The 12,171-nt window shown below is 45.7% G+C and overlaps 1 protein-coding gene across 2 annotated transcripts in view; it reads right to left on the bottom strand.

Annotated features, from left to right (window-relative positions):
* The window catches only part of LOC107393091 (ephrin-A2), a 103,634-nt gene extending 92,631 nt beyond the window's left edge, over window positions 1-11,003 (bottom strand). The window contains exon 1 of one of the 2 annotated variants that reach the window (XM_054751982.2): window positions 10,084-11,003. In XM_054751982.2, the coding sequence (XP_054607957.1) occupies window positions 10,084-10,250 (167 nt within the window). In that variant the 5' untranslated portion in view covers window positions 10,251-11,003. The remainder of the gene's footprint in view (window positions 1-10,083) is intronic. The other variant, XM_015971254.3, reaches the window with a different exon arrangement.
* Between the last annotated feature and the right edge of the window lie 1,168 nt (window positions 11,004-12,171).

Genomic DNA, 12,171 nt, shown 5'->3' with positions numbered 1-12,171 from the left:
TCTTTTGAAATCGTGTATGAAAGATTTTGCTTTTGTGTTAAAATTATACCAAAAAAATCATTTTATTTCTTACAGTCAGAACAGATCCCACAAGTATTCTGGTTACTAAAATGTTCCATGTTGGATAAATCTTCTGTAGCGGATGAACTCATGTTTTCCAGCCTTCGTCTGCCTCACACGTTGGGTTTTATTGAATCCATCAGGAGCCTCTCGCTCTCTTCGCTTGGTGGCCCCGAGACATATCTGGAGGTTTTCCTGCTTTGAGGAAATTGTAATGAAGTTAACATTTTTTGAGTTTTTGTGCATTTCTGGCTTCGGGGAGGCAGCAGACAGTCACTGCAGTCACAGAGGACCACTTCATTTCCTCATAATTTCATTTAGAGAAACTGAGCCCAGCTACAAGTAAAAAGAACTGCTTCGCTTGACCTCGGACAGCAGAAGGTCTGGATCAGTGTGAGCAGAAGGTCTGGTGGCAGAAAACACCAGCAGGAAACAGGAAGAGGAGCTGATCTCCAGCAGCTCACGTTTTGGAGCTACAACCTCAAGAGTTTATCTTCAATTTTTTGAGGTTTTTTGTTGATCTGTCTGCCGATTCTGAGCAACAACATGGTTCTGCTGATGACCAACTGGTGCCAGAACCCACAGAACTTCCTCTGGAATCCAGAACGCAACAGTTCTAAGATTTTCTGAAAAGGAGGGGCGGTCAGTTCATCATCGCTGCGGCTCATATTTTGGCTGACTGATGTAATCTATATTAGACACCTGAATAATATGTAAAACAACCATGAAGGATGGTTTTGTTCAGGTCAGAAAGATAAACAGAGGAAAGCTGCTACTGAAGTCCAGATGTCCAAAAAGTTTCATTGAAGGTTGTAAATAGAACCATAGGTTTAAATATCCGGCCACCACCTGGCATGTGGGCGTCACACCTGAGAACAATGTACGTTCTGTCGTCTTACCACGTCTAAAGTGGTGACGATGCGTTTAAAACCACAACACACAGGTTCGGCTTTCGGCGGAGCAGGAAGTGCCTGTTGCTCACAAGACGTGACACAGTTAGAGCTGGAATGCAAATAAGAATGTGACATTTCTCTGATTGTAATTCATAGTAGGGTTATGTCGTCAGCATAAAAGATGACTAGACATGCAGAACGATGCAGCGGTTGGGACCTAAATGTAAACCACAGGCCCCGCCCCTTCAAGGGAAACAAATTGTTTCTTGACAGGCTGGATTTGGAGCCCGGTGCGTTGGGCGGGACTTGCAGCCCGGTGCGTTGGGCGGGACTTGCAGCCCGGTGCGTTGGGCGGGACTTGCAGCCCGGTGCGTTGGGCGGGACTTGCAGCCCGGTGCGTTGGGCGGGACTTGCAGCCCGGTGCGTTGGGCGGGACTTGCAGCCCGGTGCGTTGGGCGGGACTTGCAGCCCGGTGCGTTGGGCGGGACTTGCAGCCCGGTGCGTTGGGCGGGACTTGCAGCCCGGTGCGTTGGGCGGGACTTGCAGCCCGGTGCGTTGGGCGGGACTTGCAGCCCGGTGCGTTGGGCGGGACTTGCAGCCCGGTGCGTTGGGCGGGCAGGGTATATACAGCAATCCTTAAGTAAAATTTACTACTTTTTAATACTTTTTTTTACTACCTTCAGAATTTTTTTAAAACCATCACAACACTAAATTGCAAGTGTTAATCAGCGACCTATTTACACATATTTTAACATATATAACATACAAAAAACATAGACTTAGAGACTCACTGATGTTGACAACGTATTGCGCATATTTATTTTACTTAGAAAATATGCCAGGCACTTCTTTTCAGCGGTTCAGACAGTTGACCACGGGGCCTGAAATGATGCAGAACGACCACTGAATATGACGTCATCATAATGTGACCGGATATGCTAAAGTAGGGCTGCTCGATTATGGCAAAAACAATAATCACGATTATTGTGACTGAAATTGAGATCTCGATTATTTAAGACGAATTTTCAATTTATGTAGATTTTTTTAATTTATTTTTATTCAGTCATAAAACTGCTCAGGGCACAATCAGGGCAAAAATAAACAAGAAACAAGATGATCACTAAAATAACTCCTGATTCCCAGTATAAAAAGACCAATATACTTATAGCTCATAGTTTATGACCCAAGGGCTATAGACCTTGGTTTAACTCATGTAAGTCTAACCAGTACAGACCCAAATACCAATATCTTGCAAATACTGACAGCAAGAATTATACAGTGGCATTTATAACAAATAAATGCAAATAAAATAATGTTCACAAAATGTTGCATAACATTTATTGAGTCATGTCAAGGTGCTGTAGGAGAGTGCACTAGCACCGTGTCCTCAGAGAGATTAGTTATTAGTTATCAGCGTGAGGAACTTATTTCTACCTTATTTATAAACTATTTATTTACAAGTCCATCAGTTAATGTAATAATTGTCCCAACCACAGCTGCACCCCCCACCCCCCAACCCGGTCTCACAGCAATCGGGGCAAGCTGCATGTGTGTTTAGCGCGCCGCACGCGCACATTAGCCGTTTTTAGTGGCTCAAGAGCCCGCAGGTACGGTGTGTGTGTCACTCACTCTGGTTACTCCAACAGGGAGCCGGCTCCGAGAGCCGTTTCTTTAGCGACTGACTCATCACTACATCATTCCCTTTCCTAATGTCCTGAAGAACGGTCCGGAGCGCAGGCGGAGTGTTTAGCTAACCTGCAGCAGGAAATGTCGACGATAGTTATCCAGAAAGTAGCTAAGGGTTACCAGAGATGTTTCTGAGGTGTTCGCTAGGTACTTTTAAGATTTAAAAAGTCAAGAAGGGGGTCTGAAAAGCTGTTGGAAATAGCATCAAAGTCGCTAAGTTGGCAACGGAGCGCTTCATTTGTAACTCAGGGCAGCTCAAGTGGGAGGAGCAAATAATCGGCTTGTTTTATTTTTATAATCGTTCAAAACATTTCATTCGGAATATATTTCTATGTCGATGTTCAGAATACGACACATGATAGTCTGAAAAAAATAATACCTAACTTGGAAAAAATAATACCTCTGAGACCAAATTTAACACTTTTAATGGCCTTAAATTTGACTATTTTTATTTATCACTTTTTAATACTTTTTAAAACCCCGCGGACACCCTGGGCGGGACTTGCAGCCCGGTGCGTTGGGCGGGACTTGCAGCCCGGTGCGTTGGGCGGGACTTGCAGCCCGGTGCGTTGGGCGGGACTTGCAGCCCGGTGCGTTGGGCGGGACTTGCAGCCCGGTGCGTTGGGCGGGACTTGCAGCCCGGTGCGTTGGGCGGGACTTGCAGCCCGGTGCGTTGGGCGGGACTTGCAGCCTGGTGCGTTGGGCGGGACTTGCAGCCTGGTGCGTTGGGCGGGACTTGCAGCCTGGTGCGTTGGGCGGGACTTGTAGCCTGGTGCGTTGGGCGGGACTTGTAGCCTGGTGCGTTGGGCGGGACTTGCAGCCTGGTGCGTTGGGCGGGACTTGCAGCCTGGTGCGTTGGATGGGACTTGCAGCCTGGTGCGTTGGGCGGGACTTGCAGCCTGGTGCGTTGGGCGGGACTTGTAGCCTGGTGCGTTGGGCGGGACTTGTAGCCTGGTGCGTTGGGCGGGACTTGCAGCCTGGTGCGTTGGGCGGGACTTGCAGCCTGGTGCGTGGGCGGGACTTGCAGCCTGGTGCGTTGGGCGGGACTTGCAGCCTGGTGCGTTGGGCGGGACTTGTAGCCTGGTGCGTTGGGCGGGACTTGCAGCCTGGTGCGTTGGGCGGGACTTGTAGCCTGGTGCGTTGGGCGGGACTTGCAGCCTAGTGCGTTGGGCGGGACTTGCAGCCTGGTGCATGGGCGGGACTTGCAGCCTGGTGCGTGGGCGGGACTTGCAGCCTGGTGCGTGGGCGGGACTTGCAGCCTGGTGCGTGGGCGGGACTTGCAGCCTGGTGCGTTGGGCGGTGAGTGCTCAAGACTCTGGTTCTGTTTTGAGATCTTTTGAATTAGTTCTTTTTCAGCAGTACGCCTCTACATCATATGTTGGAAGAGTGAGCAATACGGTGTCCATGACCGTAGTCCGGTCGATGCCTGCAACATCTCTGTAGGTACGCTACCAAAAAAGGACTTGGGAAATAATGGCTAAATTCATGAAATCTTAAGCTGACCACTGCAAAGTGATCTCTCTCTCTCTCACTCTCACACACACACACACACACACACACACACACACACACACACACACACACACACACACACACACACACACACACACACACACACACACACACACACACACACACACACACACACACACACACACACACACACACACACACACACACACACACACACACACACACACACACACACACACACACACACACACACACACACACACACACACACACACACACACACACACACTTAATCTTTTAATTCCAGAAATTATGTTTTTCCTATTTCAGAAGATGGAAGTCCTTTTTCCACTTTAAACTTTTCCCGTTTAGAACAGAAGAACAAACCAAAGTCAAGCAGCAGGAATCTCATTGGATATTTTTCCAAACATTTTTACACCTAAAAGTCAAACATTTGCTGTGTTCAGCTTCCCGGTGTCGATTGGATTTGAGACTTTTCAGGAAAGTTGGTCAAGGAAAAAGATGCTGAACGTGATTTAGGGAAATCTTGTTTGACATTTGCTCATTTTCTGGCATTTTGAAGTGAAATGAGTCCAAATCAGGAGTAATAAGTGGAACGTGTTTGATACGGAACGTCTCGTGCAGCTCTTCTCTACTTCTGCTCTCAGACTGGAGTTCAGCTGAAGGAATCACGTTCAGAATGAATGAGATCAGACTGGATTACAATAAAAAAGAAACATTTCAAGTGTCTCCTGCCAGCAAACTGGAAAATAAACCGCAGACAGAAGCAGAGATTCAGGAACGTTTAAATAACATCGGGTATGAAAGCAGCCGACCTCCTGCAGAGCGCGGCGCTGAAACCCGACCGGAGGATGAATGAGAGGAGGAGATGGAATTCTCGTCGTCATTTAATGTTTGAAAAGGAGAATTTTACCTGAACTGATGATTTAAAAGGCAGAATGAGGCGGCTAACGGACAGGAAACACCACAGGTTGATTACATTTACCCAATCCCAGGCAAAACATCCTCATGAATCCCAACATATGGAAGGAATTTAGTCTTTTTGCATGAAAGTTTAAAGAATTTTAGAAAATCATCGCTTCATGCTGCCTGGTGTCACACAGGAAACACTCTTGCCTTCAAGAAAAATGGACAAAGGTAAACGGAAACTGGGAAACGAGTCGTATTTGATTTAGTTTGTGTTGGTTTAGAGAAATCCTGCAAATGTTCCTCAAACAGCTGAACAAAGACGACGATCGTAAAACTTTTATTCAGTTTGAAATTTAATCATTGGAAACTTTTCATCAGTTGGACTTCACAAGACTGACCTGTTGTACTTTCTCCAGTTTTCCTTTCATTTCTACATGATTATGGGATGTTTAACGAGCTTGATGAACAATTAAACCATCACATGATCCGTTAACTTTTATTAAAGAGCATCGGGCGCATCTGCATGGAGGCGCAGAGCCGAGTTTGTACGTTTAGTAAAACAAAAGCAGATTAAGATTCATTTTTCTGGGAAACAGTTCTGAACGGCCAAACATTCCAGGATTTTCCCATTTTGTTGCTTCAGCAGCAGCTTCTCAGCGACAATAACGCCAACAAGGTGTCAGCAAACTGGCCCGATTCGGTAGTTTTCATAGAAATATCCAAATTCTTCTCATTTTAAATCCCCGTTACAGAATCGGGTAGCAGCTGAAAACCGCAACGAGGACGAGACCGGGCCGACGAAAGCCATAAAAGCCCATCCGTCACTTTTAAATCCAGATGTTCCTGTCGGAAGTTACCTGTGTGTGTGTGTGTGTGTGTGTGTGTGTGTGTGTGTGTGTGTGTGTGTGTGTGGTAACAATGAGCTCTAAAAACAATGAGACATAAACCCTCAAAGAGAGCTGACGGTGTTATCGGATACTTTTACAGTCGTGTTTAAAAAGAAGGAACATTTATTTGGCACCATTTCAACAGAAGGTCAAAGGTCAAAGTGTAAGTGTCATGGCATCAGAGCATATTGGTCCAAAAAGTTAGTAAAAACCTACAAAATGACCAAAGATCGAGATGCAAGACTAAACGATCGGGGAGAGTCCGCTTACGAGATCGTTCACCTGATGTTCACACCTGATGTTCACACCTGATCTTCACACCTGATCTTCACACCTGATCTTCACACCTGATCTTCACACCTGATCTTCACACCTGATGTTCACACCTGATGTTCACACCTGATGTTCACACCTGATCTTCACACCTGATCTTCACACCTGATCTTCACACCTGATCTTCACACCTGGAAAATGACCTCCAACAAAACCATGAAGACAAACCGGACCCTTCAATGAGAAGATGCTGATCGATGCATTTAAGGGTCATCAAGACTCAGTCGATAAACACAACCATCCATTAAATCATTTTACAAAATAAAAGCGCTCAACCCTTAGAAGGAATGAGAATTATTTCATGCTGCATCAGAGAAAGATGGATTCTTTATTGTTGGTTTGGGTAAAAATATTTTTATTGTTGGAAACTGGACAAATTTTCTGTTTTTATTGATTCATCCTGGTTCCAATCAGCTGCAGGTTAACATGAGCGTAGCGTCTCATAATTCATCTAAATAAATGTGTTTGTCTACAAAACAAGACTGATCTTTCCTCCGATGAGCATCGAGCCCCGTGACCTTCAGTGGAAACCAGGAAACGAGCTCCCACTGAAGACATTTTGTTTTTCTGGGGAAACGTGTCCCGTCTCCGGTCAACTAGAGCTCAAATATTCTCTAACTTCAGAGTTTTAGTTGTTATAAAACATCCATTCAAGTCCAGCTTCCTTTTATCCTGCAGCCCCTGAATGCACTACTGAACCCATAGGTGGAGACCTTCAGGATCAAGTTGAAAAACTCTGTTATTTAAAATAACCCTTTCCTGAAGGTTTACCACCAAATTTTCTCCTTTAAATCAAAATTTTATCAGAATTTTTCTAAATGTTGCCCTTTGTTGTTTGCAGAACCGGTTCTGATGGATCTGGTCTGAATCCTGAACGTTTCACATCTCATTCATCTGAGTTGAGCTTCTTCTTTAGTTTTACTAAATTAGGTACAATTTTTTATTCGTTTGATGTGACCCGGACGTTTCCATGAACGCTGTAGCGCAATTTACTTGTTTTATTATTCAGGACATTTGTGTTTTTCAGCGTTCAGAAGAACTGAAGGTAAAACCAGTAAACGTGATGTTCTCTTGCATCACATAGATTAGATTTTGTCACGAGGAGAAAAAACATCTGAAGATGCTGAGATTTTCCTTTTTTACAAAACTATTTCAAACCAAAGTAGATCCTAAACCTTTTGTCGTGCATCAGAAGAACGGCTCTGCTCATCCTGAATTAAACTAATGTATGAAAAACAAAAACTGCAATCACAAAATTTGACAGATTTTTTTTAAAAGAAATTTAAATGTAGATTTTTTTTCTAAAATTAAAATTTCAAAACGTGTTAAAATCCAACAAACCACGGACTTGAGATTTTTTTAATTAAATAACAAAACTGATCATAATTGGACATGAAAAATACTCCAAAGACTAAAATAAAAAACTATTTATGAAATGAAATATTTAAAAACTTCTGTGATTTTCAGGTTTTCTGCTGCTTTCAGGTTTCACTTCAGCCCAAATATTTATTTATTTGATTTTTTTGTGAACATGTTAAAATTTAAACCTGAAATCCCGGGAGAGTTTTGTGTTTTCATCTCTGCAACGCGAGACATGCACTTCTCACATGAAACCAGGAGAAGTTGTTTCGTTCTGGAGCTTTTTGTCGCCGTGGTGACGGAGCTGCCACGCTGATGTCTCTGAAAACGTGATCTCCAAACGCATCGTAAACCTCCGCTGCTTGAACAAAAGAGCGTTCCTGCAGGTTTCACTGAGCACGAGAACATTTGTGGCCCGAAGCACAAAAACCTGAATGTTGAATGAACAGGAAAGTGATTTCTGGTTGGGAGGAAACATTCTGGAGGACCTACTGGGTTTGGAGAGGTCATAAATCCACTTACGGACACACAAGGACACTTAGCATGAGAAATTTCACTTAAGAATCGTTTATCTTCTCATGAAACCTTCAGTTTTTATCCTGGAGAAGTGAGGAATGAACCGGAGCGTTCCTCCTGCAGCGTTATTACAGGAACACTGCAGGGACTCCGATGATCAGGCAGCTGGAAACTCGGGATGATGGTCCTCACATCTGGAGGACCACACACCCCTCTACACACACACACACACACTCCAACTCGTCATGAGGTCAGCTTCTAACAGCTTTTCCTGGTTCTGAATCTCGGAGGACCAAACCTTCCAAATGGGACATTTTTTCCCCTTTGCAGTAAAAGTCTCTTGAACGTGCTTTTATTTTGAAATCTTCATGCAGAAAGACAAAAAACCTCTTCTTCCATAGTAACACCGCCACATTAAAACCCCACACGATAACCTGCGAACTCTGCCACCTCCTATTGGACGGCCCAGACACCAGCGGGCCAATCAGGAGTCGGAACACGGCTGTTAGCGCTCTGCTGTCAGGCGCAGAAACGGAAAACTCGGATGTTCCTGGGAGTATAGCAGAGGTCGAAGGTCACGCGTGGATCTGAATCACCTCCAACGCCTCTGTACAAATTTTTGACCCAAAACTCAAATATTTGGGGGGTTCTGATGTTTTTGCGGTTGTGGTTCCATCAAACTGCCGGAATTTGGTTCTAAACTCTGATTTAAACCAACAAACCAAACCGAAGTCCATAGAAGGCCGATTTACTACGGAATACTGCTGCGTAACTTCCTACTGAACCTGTTCTACCAACGATCCTCAGATTTGAACATCTGATCGACTGAAACCAAAAAATATTTGGCGCCACGCTTCAAAGAACATTTGACTCAGATCGTTGTAAAAAGTGTTTTTTAAAGGCCAAAGTAGTAATGATGAAAAATGCTCCAGATGTGATTCCAGCTGTTCCTGACAAATTTAGGAGGATTTAGGATTCCCGGCGGGACCAAACAACACCACACCTTCAGCTTGGCGACGCCGTGAGACGCCGATCGTCCTCAGCTCCCCGACAAACCACAGAAAAAATATCAATTCATTCAAAAATATCTCAAACGCCATCAACGACCATCTTCACAGTTCTCCCCACGAGTCCAGTTAACCTTTAAAACTATGAGTCCAGAAGGAGGTTTTCTAACCTTCTGCCCGGCCGTCCAGAACCAGCTGCTCAGTTAGAGCCAGAAAATTTAAACACTCACCAGGTTTTTAAGGAGTAAAAAAATCACTTTATCCTACAAACAACTGACCCAAAAAGCATTTTTGATTTTTTTAAAAGCCTAAATGATTCCAAAGTTTTAATTGTTGCTTCATTTTATGACTTTTTTCAAACAAAAATGTTAAAAGAATATTTAAATTTACCCAAAATGCGTTCTGATTATTTAAGGAAACTGAGGATTTCTGGAGGACAAGGATGCCTTCTGACCTTTTATTCCTGGATCCAGATCAGTTGATCTTAACTGGAGGATAATCTCCTCGCTGCCTCTCAAAAGTCCAGAAGGAAGAACAAAAGATCCAAACTCGTTTTACACGAAGACACCAGAACTGGATGAACTTGGTGGTTCTGCTGCAGACCAACTCAGATTTGGGGAATTGGAGCTAAAACTGAGATGGTTGATGGTTCTCGGCCTGATCTGGGTTTCATCTGCAGCGCTGAGGTCAACCCTCACCGGGAAATCTGTCTCCATACCGGGACCGTTTCCGGTGCTTGAGGAAAACTCTGCCCTGATGGACCCAAACTGGTTTCCAAGTAAAGCTGCGGGGTCCGAACGCTCCTTAACGCAGCATCCCGCAAGTTTCCAGACTGAAGTTAGAGTCGCGCTTCCTCACCTTCGCATCCATAACTAAACCTCTCGGTTCGGTCTAAAAACCGGGAAACCCGGGAATGCGGCATCCCGGTTCGGGTCTTACCTGGGGTTGGAGCTGTTCCAGTAGACCGCGTACCGGTCGGAGATTAGGCGGTCGTCTGTGACGGCGGCGCAGAGCCGCAGCAGCAGCCCGAGCAGCAGCAGCGGCGGCGGCGGCCGCCCGGTGCGCTCCATGTGCGGCGGCGCGGCGCGCTGCATCCCGGAGAACATCCGCGTCTCTTCTCCTCCGCTGTGAGCGCGTTCTGACCCGCAGGGGGGAACCAGAACGGACTCTACTGCTTCTTCAGTCCCTTTAGATCCACAGAGATCAGTGCTGGCCGCTCCGCATCCCGCCGCTCACGCGCTTAACTGATTATTTCCAGCAGGTGAGAATAATCCATCATCATCATCAGCGCGCGACTGCAGGGACTTAACGCGCTTCACGGAGACCGGGTCCACTTCAGAGGGGAGAAATTCTTCCGAGCCCGCGTCCAGGATGACAACCTGCTCCAAAGTTTCATTTTGGGTCGGTCAGAACCAGAGCAGGACCGCGTGCGCGCCTCGGTCCGCCCGTGCGTCCATGTGCGTCCTGGCTTGTGCTCAGAGTGGCCCGGGTCAGACCCAGAGCTCATTCAGGATTTATGGCTCCTTCTCCTGCTTACGTAACCTACGGCTCCCGGAGCTCCAGACTCACCCCCACCGCGCTCCGGTCCTCCCCCCGTTAAGTTCTCGGTCCCGGTGTCTCCGGTCCGGGCCGCCTAAAAGTTTCTGAGTTCCGCTTCTGCAGGCCGGACCGAGCCGAGCGGACCGGGTCGGACCTGGAAAGAGTCTGGAACAAAGGAAAGTTGAATCGTAGCTGCGAGAGGAGCGTTTGTGTTACCGGCAGAGCTCCAAACTGCTGGTCCCGGTGCGTCCCGGTGGGCGGAGCTAACACACACACACACACACACACACACACACACACACACACACACACACACACACACACACACACACACACACACACACACACACACACACACACACACGACGTGTAACAACTGGACCAGGGGCGCTTTTGGGTCCTGAAACTCTGGGGGCCAAGCCAAAAGTGTTTGTTTGTTTGTTTGTTTGTTTGTTAATCTTCTGCTGACACAAACTGACCTCCATACATTTTCAGATTAGTATTTTAATGTTTATTTTATTTTCGTGTTTTTCTGTTTGCTTCACAGAAAACAGAACGACTGTTTATTTTCTACATTGTGTTTTTAATGCCCTCTAGTGGCCAAAGGTGGTAAACATTCAGCAGCAGTCCCACTTTCTTTCATCTCTAGTTTGTTTTTATAGGTCAGGAGGTGTTTAGTGTTCGTCTGAATCACATGATGACTTTATTAGTTTTTTTTCCTGTTTTGCTTCATATTAACAAAGAAAACAGCAAATGAACCTAAATGCATTGCTGCAAACACTCTGCTGATTGGTCAGATGTGTCTGAGAGGCAGGTTACCAGAAGGATATATGTTCTGACCCTGAGCTGATCCTCAACAAGGAGAACATCTTCCTACAGATACCATCATCCACATGAGGCCTTGGTTCAGCTCATATCCCAGAATGCATCGCAGACTCGGCGACGGGACAAACAAAACAGGAGAAATGTGCATGATGTTTAAATTGACTAATTAGTTGTGGTGTGAACATAATTGATGGACATTTATGTTACAGGGATGGCTGTAAATTCTCTGACACAACAAGTTAGACTCGGTGCAATCTGCTGGGTTTCCTTAGGAAATGTTCAACTGGAATAATCACCTGAACTCAGACCAGATTGCTGGGTTTCACATGACGTTGCATCTACGCCACCAAATGCAGATGGGGGTCCGGAAGTAGGCGGCGCTGCACAAAACACTATTTACGTCGGTGACTGGGCGTTAAAATGCGGTCTACGGTTATTACAATCACTCTAATCGGAACAAAGACAAACGTTTTTTTCAACTCCCGAATGTATCGTGCCACAAAGGACTTAATTTAAAAAACATACTGAAGGAAAACGGCAAAAGTGGACCAGTAATCTACACTTTCCAAGCGTTTGTTTCCGACGCATTGGCAACACGTTGCGCAAGAGCGTTGATTTCTGATGCCCGCAGTAAAACGCACATTTCAACGGCATTTAACGTCT

Source organism: Nothobranchius furzeri, chromosome 8 (assembly GCF_043380555.1).
Source record: "Nothobranchius furzeri strain GRZ-AD chromosome 8, NfurGRZ-RIMD1, whole genome shotgun sequence".
In the NCBI taxonomy this organism is placed as follows: domain Eukaryota; kingdom Metazoa; phylum Chordata; class Actinopteri; order Cyprinodontiformes; family Nothobranchiidae; genus Nothobranchius; species Nothobranchius furzeri.
This window is presented reverse-complemented; position numbering and strand designations above follow the sequence as displayed.